General features: G+C 40.4%; 1 protein-coding gene across 4 annotated transcripts in view; it reads right to left on the reverse strand.

Moving 5' to 3' along the window:
* Nucleotides 1-1241: 1241 nt before the first annotated feature.
* The window catches only part of si:dkeyp-72e1.9 (syntaxin-binding protein 4), an 82003-nt gene continuing 61324 nt past the window's right edge, over nucleotides 1242-21920 (reverse strand). For 2 of the 4 annotated variants that reach the window (XM_052139674.1, XM_052139676.1), the window contains exons 14-22: nucleotides 21793-21920; nucleotides 19493-19585; nucleotides 19269-19334; nucleotides 16166-16354; nucleotides 13732-13848; nucleotides 12529-12578; nucleotides 12296-12426; nucleotides 11500-11557; nucleotides 1242-3498 (exon numbers count right to left, since the gene is read on the reverse strand). In XM_052139674.1, coding sequence (XP_051995634.1) covers nucleotides 3465-3498; nucleotides 11500-11557; nucleotides 12296-12426; nucleotides 12529-12578; nucleotides 13732-13848; nucleotides 16166-16354; nucleotides 19269-19334; nucleotides 19493-19585; nucleotides 21793-21920 — 866 coding nt within the window. In that variant the 3' untranslated portion in view covers nucleotides 1242-3464. Of the gene's footprint in view, nucleotides 3499-11499; nucleotides 11558-12295; nucleotides 12427-12528; nucleotides 12588-13731; nucleotides 13849-16165; nucleotides 16355-19268; nucleotides 19335-19492; nucleotides 19586-21792 lie in introns of all 4 variants that reach the window. The other 2 variants (XM_052139675.1, XM_052139677.1) reach the window with 1 other exon arrangement.

The raw sequence follows: 21920 nt of genomic DNA on the forward strand, positions 1-21920 counted from the left end.
GTGGTGGTAGTGTCATGGCGTGGGCATGTATGACTGCCAATGGAACTGGTTCTCTTGTATTTATTGATGATGTGACTGCTGACAAAAGCAGCAGGATGAATTCTGAAGTGTTTCGGGCAATATTATCTGCTCATATTCAGCCAAATGCTTCAGAACTCATTGGACGAGCTTCACAGTACAGATGGACAATGACCCGAAGCACACTGCGAAAGCAACCAAACTGAAGGGAAAATGCACCAAGAACAAGCAGGAACTGAAGACAGTTACAGTAGAGGCCTGGCAGAGCATCACCAGGGATGAAACCCAGCGTCTGGTGATGTCTATGTGTTCCAGACTTCAGGCTGTAATTGACTGCAAAGGATTTGCAACCAAGTATTAAAAAGTGAAAGTTTGATTTATGATTGTTAATCTGTCCCATTACTTTTGGTTTTTTAAAAAGTGGGAGGCACATATACAAACTGTTGTAATTCCTACACGTTCACCTGATTTGGATGTAAATACCTTCAAATTAAAGCTGAAAGTCTGCAGTTAAAGCACATCTTGTTCGTTTCATTTCAAATCCATTGTGGTGGTGTATAGAGCCAAAAAGATTAGAATTGTGTCGATGTCCCAATATTTATGGACCTGACTGTATGCATCAGCATTTTTGGTGTCAGTTTATCAGAGTGGATTTGTAGCTTTTGGACAAACCCTCTAGTCTAAGTGCCATTTAATTCTGTCAGTTGAATTCACCTCCCACAAAACAACTACATTTAATTTCACAGCATATAACCATTGACTTACAGTAGATATTTGAGGGCCAAGTTTGGAAGGTACTGTTTTTGCTGTTTCAGAAAGAAATTGGTACTTAAATTCACCAGTGTCATTTAACTGATCACGAAGTGTAATCATGACATTCCTGATGTAAAAAACAGCACCATCACTTTGATTTTTTTTATCAAATCTAGACAGGCCCCATTTCCAGCAGCCATCACTAGAACACATTATCCTTGAGTAATCATGCTAAATTGCTAATTTGGTACTAGAAATTCGCTTGCCATTATATCAAACACAGCTGAAAGCTATTTTGTTCATTAAATGAAGCTTAACATTGTCTTTGTGTTTGTTTTTGAGTTGCCACAGTATGTAACAGACTGCCATGTCTTAAGGTCAATATTTGGTCAAAAATTAATTGCCATTTTGGGCAATTAAAAAACGCTTTCTCTAGAAACTCATCAGTCAATCATTGTTTTGAGGAATGATGGCTATACAATGCATGAAAATGCCAAAATAACTGAATATTTCATACAAAGGTGTACACTACAGTCTTCAAAGACAAAGGAGAACTGGCTCTAACAAGAACAGAAAGAGATGTGGAAGGCCAGATGTACAACTAAACAAGAGGATAAGTACATCAGAATCTCTAGTTTGAGAAATAGATGCTTCACATGTCCTCTCCTGACAGCTTCATTGAATTCTACCCGCTCAACACCAGTTTCATGTACAATAGTAAAGAGTCGGGGGTGCAGGCCTTTTGGGAAGAATTGCAAAGAAAAAGCCACTTTTGAAACAGAAAACCAAAAGAAAAGGTTAGATTGGGCAAAGAAACATGGACATTGGACAACAGATAATTGGAAAACAGTGTTATGGATCTTAACCCCATTGAGCATTTGTGGGATCAGCTAGACTGTAAGGTGTGTGAGAAGTGCCTGACAAGACAGCCACATCTATGGCAAGTGCTACAGGAAGTGTGGGGTGAAATGTCACCTGATTATCTGGACAAACTGACAGCTTGAATGCCAAGAATCTGTAAAGCTGTCATTGCTGCACATGGAGGATGTTTTGATGAGAAATCTGAAGTAGTTTAATGAAGTTCTTTAAGTAGTTCTGCACATTTTTTGACATTATTAATGTCCTGACTATACATTGTGATCAGTTGAATGCCACTTTGGTTAAAGTACCAATTACTTTCCATAAGAGCAAAATCTGTAAATTATTCCAAACTTTAGCCACTGGTGTATATTCTTTGACCAAAAAGAGCATTAGATGACATCAACAGGAAATAAACCCCATACTAAAAACACACAGCTGTTCTGGCTTTAATAAAAACATTAAAAGATATTTAGGCCACACATATGATGCAATCTAGTTAAATCACAGGACTACATTGGCAGCATTTTTAAAGCATGTGCTGTTATTTATATAAACAAACCTGCATAACCTTACAATTAATACAGTTCCACCTTTATCCTCAGGAAAAAAAAATTCACCACAGTATTACACACCGATAGAAATGGTGCTACAATATATTCCAAGACAAAACAAGTCAACTACAGTGTGGTTATGAGAACAGTTATCTGAGTATTGTTTAGCTGAATGAAAGCATTTGGGGTGGAATGCTGCAATATGACCTACATTACACAATGGTGCCATGACAACCAAAATCCTTCCAGTACAATTAGTATAGTTACAAGAACGCCATAACTAAGATACACTTCTGATGCCCTCCATCAAAGTAACAAGCTACGAAGGATTTTTTCCCTAAGCACTTAACAGAGTATACCTAATAGTAATGGAAATGATGCTGGCTGACATTGGACTAACCTGTTCTGCAAATGGGTCGGAGTACAGAATGACATAATCAGCAAGGACATGAAGAGGAAATCAAAAGGTTTGTCTGCAAGATTTACAAGGTTTATAACAGTAACTGCGCACATACTTAGAAGCAAGCATGTCCACTTGTCTCTCAATAATAAAAGATTTGGACTCAAAATATAAAATCTTCAAAACATCATAGCACTCCTCAGAACAAATACAAATTAGTATCATATCAAATGATGAAAAGTGGGGACTGTGCCCCAAATTCCCTAAGTAAAATGTAATACATTTACTGCATATTATTACCTAACTCTAATAGAGAGGTCAGTCACATGTGTTTACATTACATTTGTTTAATGGTGAGATATATGATGTAACGTCATCGTATAGAAAGCTCTCTTTCTCTTTTCAATATTGAAACTTCTCTAAAATTGTGCATGGTAACCACTTAATCTACTGAGTTAAATGTTGCACATGGCACATGCTGACATCGTTGATGAACTGATGACGCATTTAGATTAAAATTACCATTGAATATTAGTCACCTTTACTGCGTATGGTGGTGTTTTCTTGTTTCACTTTTTAATCCCCTCTTGGCATCTACATTTTCAAACAGTAATGCTACAAGTTAAATATGTATTGGACTGCTTTTTTCTTCTTTTTAAATAAAAACACCTTTTTTTTTAATCTGTAGAGCTGTCTTCTCAGTCCTCTGATATCACTTGGGTTGATAAACAATGATCTGAAAGACATAAAACCCACACGGAAAACGTAGTCTCTTATTTCCACAGTATTGTTTCAGTCCAACAAACTTGATCTTCTGAGAATTAGCCCAGTTTCTGTCCATCCCAGATCCTCTACTGATATCTCCTCTCTACAGCAGGATCTCAGATGAGGGGAGGCTGTGGCCAGTGAATGAGGCTAAAAAAAAACAAAAAACATACAGGTTTATTACGTAGAGTGTTACAGGGTCTACAGGGATTTTGCATGTTAAAGGAATATTTCAGGTTCAATAAAAGTTAAGCTCAGTCGACAGCATTTGTGGCTTAATTTTGATTACCAAAAAATTTATTTTGACTTGTCCTTCATAAAAAAAAGAAAAGTGGGGCACTTATAAATGGAAGTAAAGGGGGCCAATCCGTAAATGTTAAACATATGCATACATGTGGTAGCAGAGTGGCAGGCCCATAATCAGACTAATTAGCCCTCAGGAGGGATAAAGGCAGACCAAAGTGTGACAAAGAGAGAGATTTATGGACAGTTTTATATTAAAGTATTATTTATATTGTCAAGCCGGTTCTCGCTTTTCATTAATTCCTTTACACTGGTGCCGAAACCCGGGAAGGAGGAGGGATGTGCCATAATATAGTTCTTGCCACTACCATCCACCCCAACGGAGTAGCCGTAGAGCGGAGGTACGGCCGCCAACCGCGAGGGGAGGAGGTACTCCTAACCGACCGCCTGGAGCAGTCGGGGCTGCTGCCAGGGGCGGAGGAGACCCCTTCCATCCACCAGAACGCGGCGGGGCATTCCGTCCGCCAGGGGCCAGAGGACTGCCTCCGATCCTCCAGTGGAGGCATGGCTGTCGTCCATTAGAGGGTGGAGGAGTGGCCGAGGACCAAGCTACGGCGCATCGGAGAACTGCCGCTCCATGTTGGCCTTTTCCTCTCTTTTTTTTGACATGTTTTGTTAATTTGGCACGATCACCGTTATGGCATGTAGGCGCCACATTTTTTTCCGGCAGACAGGGCGGAAGGCACGCCCCTCCCCAGGGAATGGGGGGTATGTCATGCCGGGAGCACCCTGGCCTGAGAGAACGAGGGAGGAATGTGGCAGGGTGGAGGGTGGTGCCGGGTCATGATTCCACACACCCAGCCCCAAATCAGCCCTCGAGAGGGATAAAGGGCGACTGAAGACGACAGTGTGACAGAGAGAGAGATTTACGGACAGCTGTCCGACACCTGTGTTTGTCTTTTTGGTTGAGTTTTATATTAAACTATTATTTACATTGTCAAGCCGGTTCTCGCCTCCTCCCTTCCCTTTAATCCCTTTACAACATGCTAACATGACATTCACAACACACATTTCAAAGCAGCGTTACAGAAAATGTAATGCCGTAAACCAGCGTTTCTCAACAGGGGCGGTACCGCCCCCTAGGGGGCGTTTGGACAGTGTTGGGGGGGCGGTGTGAACGAGGCAGCAGAGAGGGGGGCGCTCAGGCACAAATGGGGGCGTTACTCAGAGGTACTCAACAGGCGGCCTGCGCAAAAATCTTTTCAGCTCTTCTCCTTAGCCTATGTCTTCGTCTTGCTCGGATTACTGCTGCCACTTCACCAGGAGGATATGCCAGGAGAGCCGCTTCCTAAGTTACACATGCTTTTAAGAGGCGGAGAATTTTCAGCGCAAAATAGAGCGCTTTCACCGGCTTTTTCTGTACATAACGCGAATACATAATTAGAGCATAATTAGTGCTCAGGGCTCACACTAATGACCATAATTAATTAAAAAAAAGTGGCTGTTTTTGACGTCATTTTTTTCTTCGGTTCAGTTCAGGTGGCCGAGCTGTTGTCGTCTTTGTTCATCATTTGAAATCAAATGACCGTTTGTAGGCTATTCAAATTTGAAGCCAAGTATATACTGCCTAATTGAGTGCGTGAACGACCGCTGCTTTTTCATTGGCCATTTAGGTTAGTTACGTTATTGTTCACGTGATTGGTTCATCTTAAAAAATTTTGTGTGTGAGCCTGAATTTGTTTGAATTTCTAAATACATTTGCAATACCTTTCAAACAATCCATGTGTTTTTTGCATTTTTTTCCAAACACAATATTACTCAACTTGAGGCTTTTACATGTAGTTTAAATACAATAAGAAACTTCTGTTTCAGTTTTTTTTTTTTTTTACCAAAAACTCAGGCTTCAGGTATCAGCGTTGCAATTGTTTGGCTGTAATAGTATTTCTAAAGTGTTTTTGTTTTTTGGGGGGGGCGTTAACAGGATCATGAAGAGGTCAGGGGGGCGTTTGTTGAAAAAAGTTTGAGAACCACTGCCGTAAACCCTAAAACGACCATAATAATTATGATTTAAAGAATTTTACACCCCTAATAATACATGTGTTTAATCAGAATTAATGTAAGTGCTTTTATAAAATGTTAAGCAACACATTTCTGCCTTTAAATCCTCCACATCAATATGCTCAATTGAATTGTAGTGATTAGAGCTGGGCGATATAGGTAAAATAGATTTTTAGATGATATTAATATTTTGAGAGGACTTAAAGGGGTGATTTTTTTTAAAGTAACCATAATTTTGAAGCCATAGTGCACCAGTACACTCAACACCTATTGATGGAGAGGAAGGTAGAGTGATGTCACCAATTCAGGGACAATTAGGAGGCCATAATAGATAAAGCCCAATGGGGGAATTTGGCCAGGACACCAGGGTTACATCTCTACTCTTTACAAGTAGTGTACCTGGGATTTTTAATGACCACAGAGTCAGGAGTCAGGACCTCAGTTTAACATCTCATCCAAAGGACTGTGTCTTTTTACAGTACAGAATTTTTACAGTATAATGTCCTCATCACTATATTTAGCATTAAGACCCACACAAATCAAGGTGAGCACCCCCTTCTGGTCACACTACCACCTCTTACAGCAGCAACCTTTTCCCCAGGAGGTCTCCCATCCAGGTTCTGACAAGGTTCAATCCTGCTTAACTTTAGTGGGCAACCAGGAAAGAGCTGCAGGGTGATATGGATGCTGACTGATTTTATATATCTGAAAGAACAGATTAACAAATTAATCAGGCATCCTATATCAATCCTTATTTTTGTGAATGCGATTTAAAATAAGAAGATTTTAGAGATCCTCCCACTCTTGAGATCTACGACTTCTGCGGTGTTCAACTGCGGTTAGCATGTTAATCAGAATATTTTTTTGTTTGTCTGTAGTCGACTTTACATTGCAATAGCAGTACAGAATCTGCAAATATACCACGAAACAGTGGATTTACACTGATGTTTAAATCAGGGACTAAAACAAAATGTCTTTAATTTCAGTAAATTCTGAGCAGAAACTGTATTTTTTTTTCATTCTGGTTCCAGCATTCCGTTTTCTCCTTTCCAGTTGGTAACCCGTTAGAATGAAATTAAAGAACTTTTAACAAAATATACAAAGCATGGCAGCTGCCTTCAATATATTACAATATTAAATTGATATTGACCATTTAAAAAGGTCGATGTATTTTCATAATATAATATAATAAATATTACAATGTTGACATTGGCCTTTTAAAAAAAAGGCATCGCTTGAATCGTGAGGGTGTTTTCACTATTGTAAACGTAGTTAAAGATGCAATTACCTCTCCCACAAATTGAAACAACCCAATTACACCGGAGATAAAGGTTTTGACACCTCTGTGCTCCCTGGCCACAGGCAAAATGAAACCGTGTAGCGTGGATTAATTAGGAATCATCTGTCAGCAGAATAATCTATCAAACTAAATATGTCCTCTCTATACCACACATTGTCTGACAAATCATAGTGTGTTTATACTCAAACCAGCACATCTGGCACCAACAATCATGCCATGGCCAAATCACTGAGATTCCATTTTTCATGGCCAAATCATTGAGATTCCCATTCTGATGCTTGATGTGAACATTAACTGAAGCTCCTGACCCATATCTGAATGATTTTATTCACTGCACTGCTGCCACACGTCATTTGCCCGTTTGCTAGGGAGGGTAGAGTCACACGGGGCAACCTCCTGGTGGTCGTGAATTAGGGGTTCTCGCTCTCAATGGGCCACGTGGTAAGTTGTGCGTGGATCGCAGAGAGTAGCATGAGCCTCCCGTGCTGTGAGTCTCCGCGGTGTCATGCACAGGGAGCCACGTGATAAGATGCGTGAATTGACTGTCTCAGAATCGAAGGCAACTGAGTCTTGTCCTCCACCATCCAGATTGAGATGAGTAACCGCACCACCATGAGGACCAACTAAGTAGTGGGAATCCCAAAATGGGAGAAAAAGGGGATAAAAAAAATTATAAAAAGAAAATCTCCATGTAATGCATCTATCCCGATACAGTATGTGCATGACAAGCTTCTGCCCTCTTCAGGAGCGCTTGGCCTCTTTACGTTCATTGGTTCTGATGCTGGGGATGATGATGTTATGTCTCTCACTGCATCTGCGAGTGGTCAATGGAGGATGTTGCTGCCCCTTCCCCCAGCGAGGGCGAGGAGTGTGCACACGCTACTCACAAAGAGATGCTTTGCGTCATTTCAAGGGTGGTTGAAGAGCTCGCCAGAGGAACCTGAAAAATCTCACATTGATGAATGGTTTTTTGCAGTCCGGATGTCGTCAAGAGATGCATTCTGCAGATCTGCCCCATTCTTCCCGAAAGTTCATAACGAATTGACAAAATCCTGGTGCGCGCCCTATTCAGCAAGCTCCTTCAGCAATTCCTCTCGCCTCACTAAGTGGACCACAGAGAAGACAAAGTTTATACCCAACTACCCCCTATGGAAGAGGCAGTAGTGGCACATCTCTGCCCAGCGAGTAGTAGGGCGTGGAAATCACGCCTCGTTCATCCTTCCAAGCCGTGTCGACTAATGTCCGCACTGGCTGGAAAAGCATAGTCAGCGGTGGGCCAAGCTGGTTCAGCACTCCACGCGATGGCGGTACTCCATGTTTTCCAAGCTAAACTCCTCAAGCAAATGGACGAGCAAGGCTACGATCCAGAGACTTTCAAAGAGCTCCGCAAAGCGAAGGACTTTTTCACTGCACAGGCCTTTGGCAAGTCAATGGGCAACCTGGTGGTTTTGAATCATCATATCTGGCTGACCCTCATGGAAATGAGGCGTGACGCAGAAAAAGCTGCTCTCTTTGATGCTCCGGTGTCTCTGGCCAGCCTTTTCGGCAGCTCTGTGGATAGGTTTGCTGAGTGGTACATCACAACTCAGCAACACTCGCAGACTATGAGACATTATATGCCAAAATAGAGCCGTACTTCATCACAACCAGCTCACTCCCGCTCTGTCTCTGGCCAGCACCCTGCTAAAAACCCCACACCTGCTGCCTTAGCACCACTAATAGTCAGCGCTGAGCCACTGGTAAAGCCATGTTAGCCGTGGCCCAAGTGAAGGCAGCCTATCAGACTTGTCCTGAAGAAGGCTCGATTGGAGACACACAATGCTGTTCCCCTCTTCCCCACAGCTGTTTGACAGGAAAGGAATATTGTTGTTGAAAATGTTGCTTCTGTGTCTCACATTCAAATAAAGAATGCAAAATAAAAAAAAGAGTAGAACGATCATTGAACATGCTCGAGACGCTTCAAAAGAGCACTTTTCCACTTCAAACACCACACGTTATGCACAACTGCTTCCCAATTGTAAGCAGCATAATATCATACAATGAACAAACCAAATTGCCCTCAGTCCCGTTACGTGGATGTGTGGCAAGCCATTATGAGCATTTTCAACTAGGTTCTAAAAACAAACGAACATGGTTATATGATCCAATTTGCACATTGGCTGAACTGTTTCAACGGTGTTCTGTCTTCTACGGTTCTGTCCGAAGACACGCTGGTGTTATGAACAGAAAATGCACACATTATGAACTACTGCTTCCCGTGAGCCACATATTATATCATCTAATGAACTAACCAAATCGCACTCTGTCATGTTACGCATATGCGTGGCGTGCCCTTACGAGCATTTCTGACTGGGTGCACAAAATTATCAAATGTGGTTATACGATCCAATTTGCATGTCAGCCACCCCATTTCAATGGCGTCCTGTCTTCCACTGTTCCGTCTGAAGACATGCCAGTGTTATGAACAGAAAATACACACATTATGCCAAACCGCTTCCCAATGGTGAGCGGCACGTTATATCATATAGTGAATGAACCAGATTGCCCTCTTGTCCTGTTACGCGAATGTGTGGAAAGCTCTTACGGCAAAGAAAGGCAATTTTAGATAATTTGAATTGTGCATTTAGGAAGCGCCATCTCAAAATTATTACTCAAAAAAGATCTAATCACATGCCCACCCACGTCATTGGTTTGCGTCGTTAGATCTTAAAGATGTGTACTTTCATGTACAAATTGTATCCCTTCACAGGATGTTTATGAGATTCACGTTGGACTTGTCCCTGGCTACTTGCACTTTCACAAAGTGCATCGATGCTCAACTTGCCCCTCTGAAACTGAGCGGCATATGCATTTTTAACTGCCTCAATGATTGGCTATTCCTGGCCCAATAAAAGTTTCTGTTATGCCAGCACAGAGACTTAATGCTGAACAAGCGTGCGCTTCCCAAAAGCGAGTGCGTTCAGGTCATTCTCTAGTGTCTGTCTCAGTTCAAACTGGGCAGAACGCTTCCACTGAAGCTTTTTCAAAAAGCATTGGGGCTTACGGTGGTGACATCTGCCATCATTCCATTATGTCTTTTACACGAGACATTTTCAGTGCTGGTTCAAGCACCGTGTGCCACGACATGCCTGGCACCAAGGGTGCATGCGCATCGCTATATCATTGTGGACAGCTCCTGCTTTCTACCAGCAAAGTGTCATGCTGGGACAGTTTTCAGGTGGAAAGTGGTGACCACAGAGGCATCTAACGCAGGTTGGGGTGCATTGTGCGATGGGCGCCCGGCCTTCATCAGCTGGGCAGGTGCGAGGAGTTTGTGCCACATAAACTGCCTGGAGTCGTCAGCTGTTTTCCTAGCCTCAAAAGCTCTTCAGTCTGAAACAGCAAATTATATTTTGATTCGCTTGGACAACATGACAGTTGTGGCATACATAAACCGCCAAGGCGGAATTCATTCCCTGCCAATGGTGAGACCAACGCGTCACTTCTTTTTGTGGAGCGAGCACTATCTCCTCCCCCTGCAGGGACATATGTCCCAGAAATGGCCAGTGAAATGCAAATATGCATTTCCCCCCATGTGCCTTCCTTCACTCTGTCAAATACAAATTCTGAGAGGACAAGGAAACAATTCTATTGGTTGTGCCGAAGTGGCCCAATCAGTCCTGGTTTTCAGAAATGACAGAGATTCTGGATGGCCCTCCATGGGAATACCGCTGTGGAGGGATCTCCTCTCTAAAGGGCAGGGCACAATCTGGCATCCCCAGCCCAAGCTGTGGAACCTGCATGTGTTGTTATTGAACGGAGCATGCTAGACGTTACAAAACTGACTCCGTCAGATATGAACACCATTTAGAGGCTAGAGCGCTGTCTATGAGACACCTTTACGCACTGAAATGGAATGTGTTCACTAATTGGTGCATTTCACATGGCAAAGACCCAGTGAACTACCCCATACCTGAAATTCTCATATTTCTTAAAAAGCAATTGGAAGCACCAATTGCTCACTCCATCAATGCTCAAAGTTTATGTGGTGACTATATCTGCATATCAGGCACCTGAAGCCGGCACCTCTATAGGCAAACATGATTTAATCATAAGTTCCTTCGGGAAGTGAGGTGCCTAAACCCCCTCTCACCTGGCTACAGTTCCGACTTGATTTAAATGCAGAACAGTATATTACTCACTTGAAAGGTGAATATGAAAGTGAATTTAAGTCATTTTAATATTTTCTAAGGATCTGTGGACACCTTGATCCATAGTAAAGATGTTTAATGTCATATTCTGATATGAATATGATGCTCATGTGACAATGAATCTGATCCTGCTTGTTAATGTTTTTAATAATGAGCCATGTGACACCTGCTGTGTTTTTTTTCAAAACTCCTTGTCAAACTGAATAACTGAGAGACTCTGCAAAGCTAGCAGTTATAGTGAGGTGTTTTGTGACAGTGAAATGAACATTTGGCCAAAGCTAAACCCAGCTGACAGCAGCAATGAAGGGAAAAATGCTGACAGTTTCACAACACAACAAACCCACATCGGCAGTTACTCACTCTGAATCAGAGTCCTCTCCGGCCCCCACAATGCATCCCTCTACATACTGCGGTAATGCTACAAAACACAACCAAAAGGTACTGAATTAGAATAATGTTGTGATAACACAAGAGCATATCGATTCATAGGCAAACATTTTACTTAGCTATGTGTAAGTGATGAATTGAACCAATTATGTAAACTACTTCACCGTCAATCAGATTTTTGCACAATCAGATATATTGCAACACCATGCAACACCGGCAGACGATACAACTGACTGAACAGCCATTTAGGTTAGGGGTTGAAAGCAGTTTACAGTGGCACCCAAATGTATTAGGATACAACAGTACAAAAAATATTTGGACACTTATGGTACAAATATCTTAATGTCATTGCATCATATAAAAAAATATTGTGCCATTTTTGTTAAAGAAAGTGCAACATTTTAAGAAAAACTTTTAAGTTTGAAATGATAGAGTACTGTTCAAAATTAAGACAAAAAGAACACTTTGGTTGTCAATGATCTAGTGTACAGTACTGTACATAGGTCTTACGCAGAATAGTCTTAAAGGCATATTTCTTAAGATGGTTATTTTATATCTTTTGCTTTAGTGTGTCAATAGGAGATATACATTTTAGATTTCAAAATATTTATTGTGGAAATAGAATAGAACAAAAGTATACCGCTTGAAGTTCTTGCAACAGATGGTATGATTATTCATTATTCATTTTGAAAGCATCATTACTATACAACATTTTCCACAACTGGCTAAACGTTTTGCACAGTGCTGTATGTATGTCTTTCCCACTTACTGTGATCCTTCGTGCAAAGTGAACTGACACCATCCACAAGCTCTTTGGCCTTAACTGCGAGCTGGCAGGCAGGGTCAGGAATAGGAGAGGGGGTGTCAGGGTTGTCGGTCAATGGAGATGCTTGCATATTCCTGTAGGATGAAGAGGTGATGTCATATGAGTTATGATGCCATAGAAGAGCACAGCAATTGAGAAGCACTGTCAACAAATTTTGTTTATGTTGAGAAACTCACCCACTTTCTGTTCCAAATAATCCGGTGTTGGTGAGAACTTTGTGGACATTCTGTTGAAACTTAAAATTGGTCATTGCAAACTTTTTTTTGCCACTGCATTTGGACACTTAAGCCACACTTAAAAATGTATGATTGCATTAAATATAAATCAATGCCAAAGTGTTCAGTTTTAAATGATAAAACAATAGATATATTGTTCAAAATGAAAAATATATGTATTTGGACACTTTCTAGTTGTTTAACATATCCACAGTTAAAGGTGCTATATGTCATATTTTTACTATACTAAATCATAAAATGACCATAATATGTCATTAGATAATACGGCAAGTTTAAATACTGGCTTCTCCGATAACAATGCTACAGCCAGTGTATTCTACTTTAAAGTTTCCATTCCGGGCCGGAATTTTTCTTTATGCTTTGGCCTGTGTGATCCCACCCACTGCCCACTCACCAATAGTATTTCGACACTGCCAGGTTGCCATATTTGAACCAGTTTGCAGGCAAACAACACTGCGTGCCGCAGCCATGGAAGCCAAAAAACGAACTGGATCAGAGATAACAGATTCCACCTGACCTAAAAATCCTCGCCATCCATCTAAAAACCACCATGACCAGAGGCTTAGTAAAACAAGGATAAATATTGGAGATGCCTTAAAGCCCAGAAATCCTTTAAAACGGATGCTGAGTGGGCTAATTTGCGTGTCAACATTCTGGCATCCCACATGAGATTTGAGTCTGGGGCGGGGCAGACAACTCTCCAATATTTAGAATTTGGACTGCAGTACTCATTTCAAATGCTTGTTGTTAATCTTACATATAGCACCTTTAATGTGGTGAACTACAACTGTGGTTTGCTAGAACACCTGTGTGAACTTCAAACATTCACAAAAATCATCTTGACACAAGTTTGATATTTTGTCATATAATGCAATGATGTTCTGATATTTTTAAGTGTGACTTGCATGTCACTTACAGGCCACTGTATGTCTTGAAGAAATTTACACGTAAAAATATGTTAAATATTATTTAACATCACTGAATCGACCTGATAACATTACGTAACACCAACAAATATAATTTTAAGTGTTAGATTGGCTAGAAATAGCTCTTTAAGGTAACAATTGCAGGTTGTCACTTTTTGCAGAATACTCATGCTTTTGAGTTACATTTAGTAAGTTTAAATGTGGATTGTGTGTATACCTGAGCAAAGCCAAGGAGCTTCTTATTGGATATTTCCAGATGTTTCCTTGTCAGTTCAGACTTTCTCAACTGGCTGTCAATGATGGTGAGTCTCCTGTTCAGGTCCATCACATCTTCCTGTGAAGAAAATGCCCTTTTAAACTAGTCAATCTTGAAACAAGACTCTGCCGTCCTGGATAACAATCACCTGGCTGTACTCTTTTTCAATCTACAAAGCTGTTCGCAGTCATTACATCATCTTGTAAAATAATTTTTGGCAGACAAACATACAAATGCAAAAGTCTTCAAAAGTCAAAGTTTCACAAGTAATTTTTAATCTTCTTTCAATAGGAAATATCAATTTTAGATTTCCAAACATTCATTTTGCACATAAAATAGAATAGTTGACCAGGGATCCCTGCAACAGATGGCATGGCCCTCAGAGCATCACCACAGAACATTGAGTCACTCTGGGATATATGAAGAGACAGAAACAATTAAGACTGTGGTGAATTCTCCAAGAAGCTTGAAAAATCCTATCTGCCAACAACCAAGAAAAACTGTGTGCAAGTGTATCTAGGAGTATTGATGCTGTTTTAAAGGCATGTGGTGGTCAAACCAAATATTGAAGTTTTTTATATGTTTACTGCACTTTGTATGTGTCACGATTCCCCGTTGTCTGCTCAGTGTTTCTCCCCTGTCACCTGTCCCAAACTACACTTCCCATAATCCCCTGCCCTCATCACTGCCAGTGTCATTGTTCTCACCTGAGTTTAATTTAATCATCACCCTTGTGTATTTAAGCCCTTTTGTTTGTTCATTCCTTGTCAGTCGTTGATTGTTATGGTTGTCCTCGATTGTTATGGTTGTCCTCGATGTTTCTCCTGCCTGTGCGCTCCGTGGATGTTTTTCATGTTTATATTTTGTTTTCCCCTCGTGGATGTTTGTTTGTTCCCTGTGTTGTTTTATTTTTAGTTGTCCTGTTCACCGTTTGTTCCTTCATTAAAAAGAACTGCATTTAGATCCTCACTCCTTGTCTGATTCATAACAGTATGACGTTAATTGATAACTAAAATGATTCATGGCTTTATTTTTTGAAAGCATCCTCCATATAAAAAATATTTGCTTAAACTTAAAAACTTTGCTTGGAGCCTGGGTAGCTCAGCAAGTATGAAGTCATGAGTTTGAATCCAGGGTGTGCTGATTGACTCCAGCCAGATCTCTTAAGCAACCAATTTGGATTGGTTGCTAGGGAGGGTAGAGTCACATGGGGTAACGTCCTCGTGGTTGCGATTAAGAGGTTCTCGCTCTCATTTGGGTGCGTGGTAAGTTGTGTGTGGATCGTGGAGAGTAGCATGAGCCTCCACATGTTGTGAGTCTCTGCGGTGTCAAGCACAGTGAGCCACGTGATAAGATGCGTGGATTGACGGTCTCAGAAGTGGAGGCAACTGAGACTTGTCTTCCGCCACCTGGACTGAGGTAATTAACCGTGCCACCACGACAACCTAGTAAGTATTGGGAATTGGGCATACCAAATTGGGAGATAAAGGGATAAAAATTAGGGCTGTCGATTTAACACGTTAATTCAGTGCGATTAATTTGACAAAAAATAACGTGTTCAAAAAATTTACGCAATTAATCGCACCATAATAATAAAGATTCCTGAGAAATGCAAGCTTGTAGTACAACCTGTTTACTCCAGAGGGCAGTAAGTGAAATTTCAGCTGTATGAGCAATGTGCAGTTTATACAGTGAAGAACACTTCAGTAGGCAGTGTCACTACTCGATCCACAAACATGGGTTACGTTCTTACATTCAAAACACTCGAAGGAGCGCAAATGCGATCTAAGGGATCTCAAGATGTGTTTAAAGACTGAGTATTAAACTATATTTAACTTGACACAGTTACCTAAACATTTTACGTATATGACGGAGGTGTACATTGACGGGTCCTTAAACAAGCCCTCATAATAAATCTCAAACCGATTGACAAATTCACTTGTGAAATGGATTGCTGTGAACTGTATGCCAATGATTGACTTATGATCAATAATATGGTAGTAAACAATACATTCTATTCTAAAGCCGCTTTTTGTATTATCTTATCAATGATGAACTCTTCTGCCACAAGAATGTTATGCATTATAATTATCTGAATATTTATATATATATATTTCCTTTTTTATATATTTAAAGATAACTATTTATAATTAGATATTGATATAAATATGTATAATCTTTATAAATTGAATTATTGTTATATGAGGGGCTTTCTCAGCAAATATTTGTATATGCGATTAATTGTGATACATTAATCGGGACACCGTGTAATTCATTCGCTTAAAAATTGTAATCGATTGACAGCCCTAATAAAAACAAATAAATAAATGAAAATGTAAAAAAACTTTGCCTAAAACTTTTGCACAGTACTGTATGTTTTTAAAATAATGTTTACTTTGGTAGCCTCCAGGCCTCTTTGTTTTTTTCCAGCTAGCTGGTTCTTCAGATCTTTGATTTCGGCCTCCAGGAGCTGAATGACCTCTTCATAGTCCTGCTCTGCACTGTTAGTCTGTCTCTGAACCGCCTCTGCTACCTGCAGCTTAGTCTTCAGAGACTTATTCTCCTCCACTGTGGCTGTGGCCTTCTATTTAATACAGACACACAGAAACAAAGTACATACAAACTGATGATCGCAAATACATCTTAATACATGGTATTACAAGTAAAAATTTTAATTTTGTCCTGACCTGCATGACTGACAAATATATGGTAAACATACAAATATAGTGTTTAATAGCTAGATTTCTAGTCAAGAACTACAATACCCATGATTCAGCAGAGAAAGATCCACCAATCAGATCAGTCGCAGCCAACAAAGCACACCAAATGAGCTCTTCAGCGACCATCCACTCCCATGACGAATGACACAACCGAGTCGTACTCCCTACACTCTCAAACTAGCAAACTAAATTCAACAAACTTCAAATGCATTGTTTCTATCCTTATTAATAACTTCATACATATAGTTTTATATTTTTCTAGCATTTTTAAACTGTCATTCGCAATGCTTCATGATTTCATTCCCTCACGAAAGACGTTAAAGGGATTGTTCACCCCAAAATGAAAATTTACTCATTTACTCACCCTCAAGTCATCCTAAATGTGTATGACTTACTTACTTCTGCTGAACACAAACAAAGATTTTTAGAACAATATTTCAGCTCTGTAGGTCCATACAATGCAAGTGAATGGTGGCCAGAAATTTTTAGGTAAAAAAATCACATAAAGGCAGCATAAAAGTAATCCATATGACTCCAGTGGTTAAATCCATATATTCAGAAGCGATATATACTGTATGTGGGTGAGAAACAGATCAATGTTTTGTCCTTTTTTCCTCAAAGTCCTTTTTTCATATAAATGATCTCGACTTTCACTTTCACATTTTTCTTTTCTTTTGATTTTGGCAATTCGCATTCTTCATGGACATACTAGGCAGGGAGGAGAATTTATAGTAAAAAAAAAAAGACCATTCACTTGATTTGTGAGGACCTACAGAGATGAGAAAGTCATGAGGGTGAGTAAACGATGAAAGAATTTTCATTATTGGGTGAACTTTTCCTTTAAGCACACAGTCGTGTACCTTTATCTTTTTCTTTATATTTTCTAATACTTTCTTGCTTCAAGTCAAAGATTGTAATGATGGGATGTCCTTCAGAGCTAGTTGTTTTGGTTCATGACTTAGAACTCCTTTATCAATAGGGTGGCCAGAGTTCCCGTTTTTTCCCAGGACAGTCATGTATTTAAGCACTTTTTCTAGTGTCCCGACTTCTTCTGAAAAAATTGTGTTTTGTTCCGCATTTCCCCTCTCCTAAAATGTCTCTATCACCTATGCGGCTTTCTCAGTCACGTGAGTATTCTAATAAAAGGTAGCCAAGGATACGGCTTGTAAAACCAATAAAATCACACCTTGTTATTTGATGTACATGATTGGATAAAACTATCCAATCACAATCCCCTATCAATCAGAGCTGGACTGGTAATCTGGCATATTTCCGGTGGGTCAACGCACTTTGTGGCTGATCAGGGGCAGACTAGCCATCGGAAGAGCCGAGCGAGCCAATGCGTCGGCCGTGAAACATGCTGAATGGGCCGCGATAAGCTAAAATGAGCCGCAGCTTTATGCAGATCCCCGCAATTAAACCCCCCAGCCCTGCTATAAATAGATGTCCAGTTAATGAATTGATTGAAGAGTCAGTTTGAAAGGGCATACTGATGAAATTGCAGCTGGAAAAATTTCACAGAGTCACAGACAGAGCCTAGTAAAGTGAGGTGTGAGATTTGTAGAGCTCGATTTTCTATCAGCCATGTGGATGCTGCTAAATGTAAGTGTGCCACTGCCAAGTGTTAGTGATTTTTATGTGTAGCAAAGCTCAGAATCTGACAAGGTGCACGCAAGTGAAGGACGTTTTTGCTTATCACTCTGTTGTACATGGCCATAGCTTTGCACATTCATGACCTGAGAAAAGTCTTGCAGGAATCATTCACACCCTCTGTCATTTAAAAGCAGTTGGATGCCCTGGTTGAAGCTGTTGATATGTGAGCAGATTATTTATTTTGTGCAGTGAGAAACTTTTATTTAGCATCGGTGGATTACTTCCAATATTGGAGCCGCTCAATGGAGAACACAAAAAAACTTGAGTGGGCCCTACTGAGAGACATCCCAGAGTGGAAAGACATTCAGAGCAGCCTCGAACAATTCTACTCCTGAATCCCTGCTCTCAGTTTGACTGACGAAACCAAGGTCTTTTATGAATGGGCTTGCGTGAAATACATTGTCACTTGTCGCGTCACTGAGTGGAACACGAACAAGACGGAGATGGACGGATGTTTTTCATGAGCTGGAGAGCAAGACCATCAACTTCGGAGTCTTAGCCAAGGTTGTGGAGATTGTTTTGTGTTAGCCAAAGTTGTGGAGGTTGTATCTGTGGAGCGTGTGTTCTCATTTATGAACGCAACATGGACATCGGATAAATCTCAACTCAGTATAACAGATATGAAGGCAATGCTTTTCATATGTCTTAATTTTGGACCGGTCTGCTCTGCATTTTACGATTGCTGCCAAATGAAAAGTACAAAGTGACAACAGTTACAGATGCAGATGCACCCTTTACATCGCATTGATCTGTGCCAAGGTAAGGATACGTCAATTTCATTTTTGCTGGGAGGGGGCTGTCCTGTTTTCCACAAGCAAAAATCTGGTCACCCTATTTATAAAGGATTTTCTGAAATCCCTATAGAAAAATTTAATGGGATTTTGTGGGGATTTATGTGGCGCTTGTCAGTATAAGTCACCATCCACTTTCATCATATTGAAAAGAGCAGCTCAGACATTTGGCAAATTATCTCCTTTTTTGTTCCATGAAAGAAAGTTATATGGGTCTGAATCGACACAAGGGTGAATAAATGAAGGCAGAGTTTAATTTTTTTGGGTGAACTATCCCATTCATACGTAGATGCCACAAACTGAGCTATTTACACAGAGAATCAGAAGGGTTTACCTCAGCTGTCTTCTGCAGTTCCTCCTCCAGAGACTTCTTACTGTCTTCTGTGTCTTTCAGTAACACCTGTGAGTATTACAATAAATGTCATAGAGGCTTTTCACATAGAAATTCTGCTGTCTTGCTAAATGTTCTAGACAGTCAACTCATATGCTGTATGTATATATCCACGAAAATAAGCATACAATCCAGTTACACAGTGTTTATTTTAGTATCGTGCTCACCTTGAGTTGTTTCATTTGCACCTGAAGTTGTTTGACTTCCGATTGAAACTCCTCCAGCTCCTCACTGCTGTAGCTGCACTCTGACTCATACATCTGAAATAGAGAGTGACATTGCAAAAAAACAAACAAAAAAACAAACATCTGTGACTACTGTATACTTCTGTAAGTGCACTTTATTAATACCAGAAGTGTATTTTTTGATTATAGAACCAGTGCTCATACATCGATGTGAGACATACAGTTGAAGTCAGAAGTTTACATAAACCTTAGCCAAATACATTTAAACTCAGTTTTTCACAATTCCTGGCATTTAATCATAGAAAACATTCCCTGTCTTCGGTCAGTTATGATCACTACATTATATGATAATAGAGAGCATGATTTATTTCAGCTTAATTATTATGAAGTTTATTTCACATTCCCAGTGGGCCAGAAGTTTACATACACTTAGTTAGTATTTGGCAGCACTGCCTTTATTTGTTTAACTTGGGTCAAACACTTTGGGTAGCCTTCCACAAGCTTCTCACAATAAGTTGCTCGAAATTTGGTCCATTCCTCCAGACAGAACTGGTGTAACTGAGACAGGTTTTAGGTCTTCTTGCTCACACATGCTTTTTCAGTTCTGCCCACAAATATTCTATCAGATTGAGGTCAGGGCTTTGTGATGGCCACTCTTAATACCTTGACTTTGTTGTCCTCAAGCCATTTTGCCACAACTTTGGAGGTATGCTTGGGGTCATTGTCCATTTGGAAGACCCATTTGCGTCCAAGCTTTAACTTTCTGGCTGATGTCTTGAGATGTTGCATCAGTATATACAAATTATTTTCCTTCCTCATGATGCCATTTTGTAAAGTGCTCCAGTCCCCCCTCCAGCAAAGCACCCCCACAACATGATGGTGCCACCCCCTTGCTTCATGGTTGGGATGGTGTTCATTGGCTTGCAAGCCTCACCCTTTTTCCTCCAAACATAACGATGGTCATTATGGCCAAACAGTTTAATTTTCATAAGACCAGTGGACATTTCTTAAAAAAGTAACTTTTTTGAAATCACTTTGTCCCCATGTGCAAACTGTAGTCTGGCTTTTTATGGAGCTTTTGGAGCAGTGGATTCTTTCTTCCTGAGCACCCTTTAGGTTATGTCGATATAGGACTCGTTTTACTGTGGATATAGATACTTTACCTGTTTCCTCCAGCATCTTCACAAGGTCCTTTGATATTGTTCTGGGATTGATTTGCACTTTTCGCACAAAACTGCTTCCATCTCTAGGAGACAGAATGCGTCTCCTTCCTGATGGCTGTGTGGTCCCATGGCGTTTATACATGCATGCTATTGTTTGCACAGATCAACGTGCTACCTTCAGGTGTTTGGAAATTGCTCCCAAGAATGAACCAGATTTGTGGAGGTCCACAATTATAGCAGGGTTTTTCTGAGGTCTTGGCTGATTTATTTAGATTTTTCCATGATGTCAAGCAAAGAGAGTTTTAAGGTAGGCTGTGACAGGGCGGAGGGCAGGGCCGGGTCGTGATGCACACCCGGACCCTTATCAGGCTAATTAAGCCTCAGAGAGAGATAAAGGCCGACTGTGGATGGTGGTGCGAGAGAGAGAGAGATCGTTTACGGGCAGCTGACTGTCATGTGTGTTTGTGTCTTTTGTTTAAGTTTTTCATTAAAATATTATATATATTGTCAAGCCAGTTCTCGCCTCATCCTTTCCATTGAACTCCCTTTACATAGGCCTTAAAACACATCCACAGGTACACCTTCAATTCAGTACACCTCCTATCAGAAGATAATTGGCTAATTGTCTAAAGGCTTGACATCATTTTCTGAAATTTTCAAAGCTGCTTAAAGGCACAGTTAACTTAGTGTATGGAATCTTCTGACCCACTGGAATTGTGATCTAGTCAATTAAAAGTGAAACAATCTGTCTGTAAACAATTATTGGAAAAATTACTCATGTCATGCACAAAGTAGATGTCCTAAACGACTTGCCAAAACTATAGTTTGCTAATACGAAATCTGTGTAGAGGTTACATTTTTTTTTTAATGACTTCAACCTAAGTGTATGTAAACTTCTGACTTTAACTGTATCCAAAATGCAGAGGGAACGTAACAGAGAAACTCTGACAATTGAATCTTTTTGCTTAAAACACTTGGAGCAGCAGAAAAGTTCTCAAAAATACTCAACTTTGGGAGAAAGTAAAGTCTGCATTGTGAGGAGTTGCTTTGAAGATTGCGCAGAAGTTTTGCCAGAATCAAAGTCAAGCACTCAGTGCTAAATCCTGTAGATGTACTTACTGGGGAGTGAAAGGCAGAAGTGTCCATCAAGCTAGCTGCTTCCTGATAGGAGAACATAAAGGGCCCTTGTCCTAGTCCCGCCTCCTCCAGATTCTCTTGATAAACACTGCGTGTGGCTTCCACAAAGT

Source organism: Xyrauchen texanus, chromosome 12, assembly GCF_025860055.1.
Source record: "Xyrauchen texanus isolate HMW12.3.18 chromosome 12, RBS_HiC_50CHRs, whole genome shotgun sequence".
In the NCBI taxonomy this organism is placed as follows: Eukaryota; Metazoa; Chordata; class Actinopteri; order Cypriniformes; family Catostomidae; genus Xyrauchen; species Xyrauchen texanus.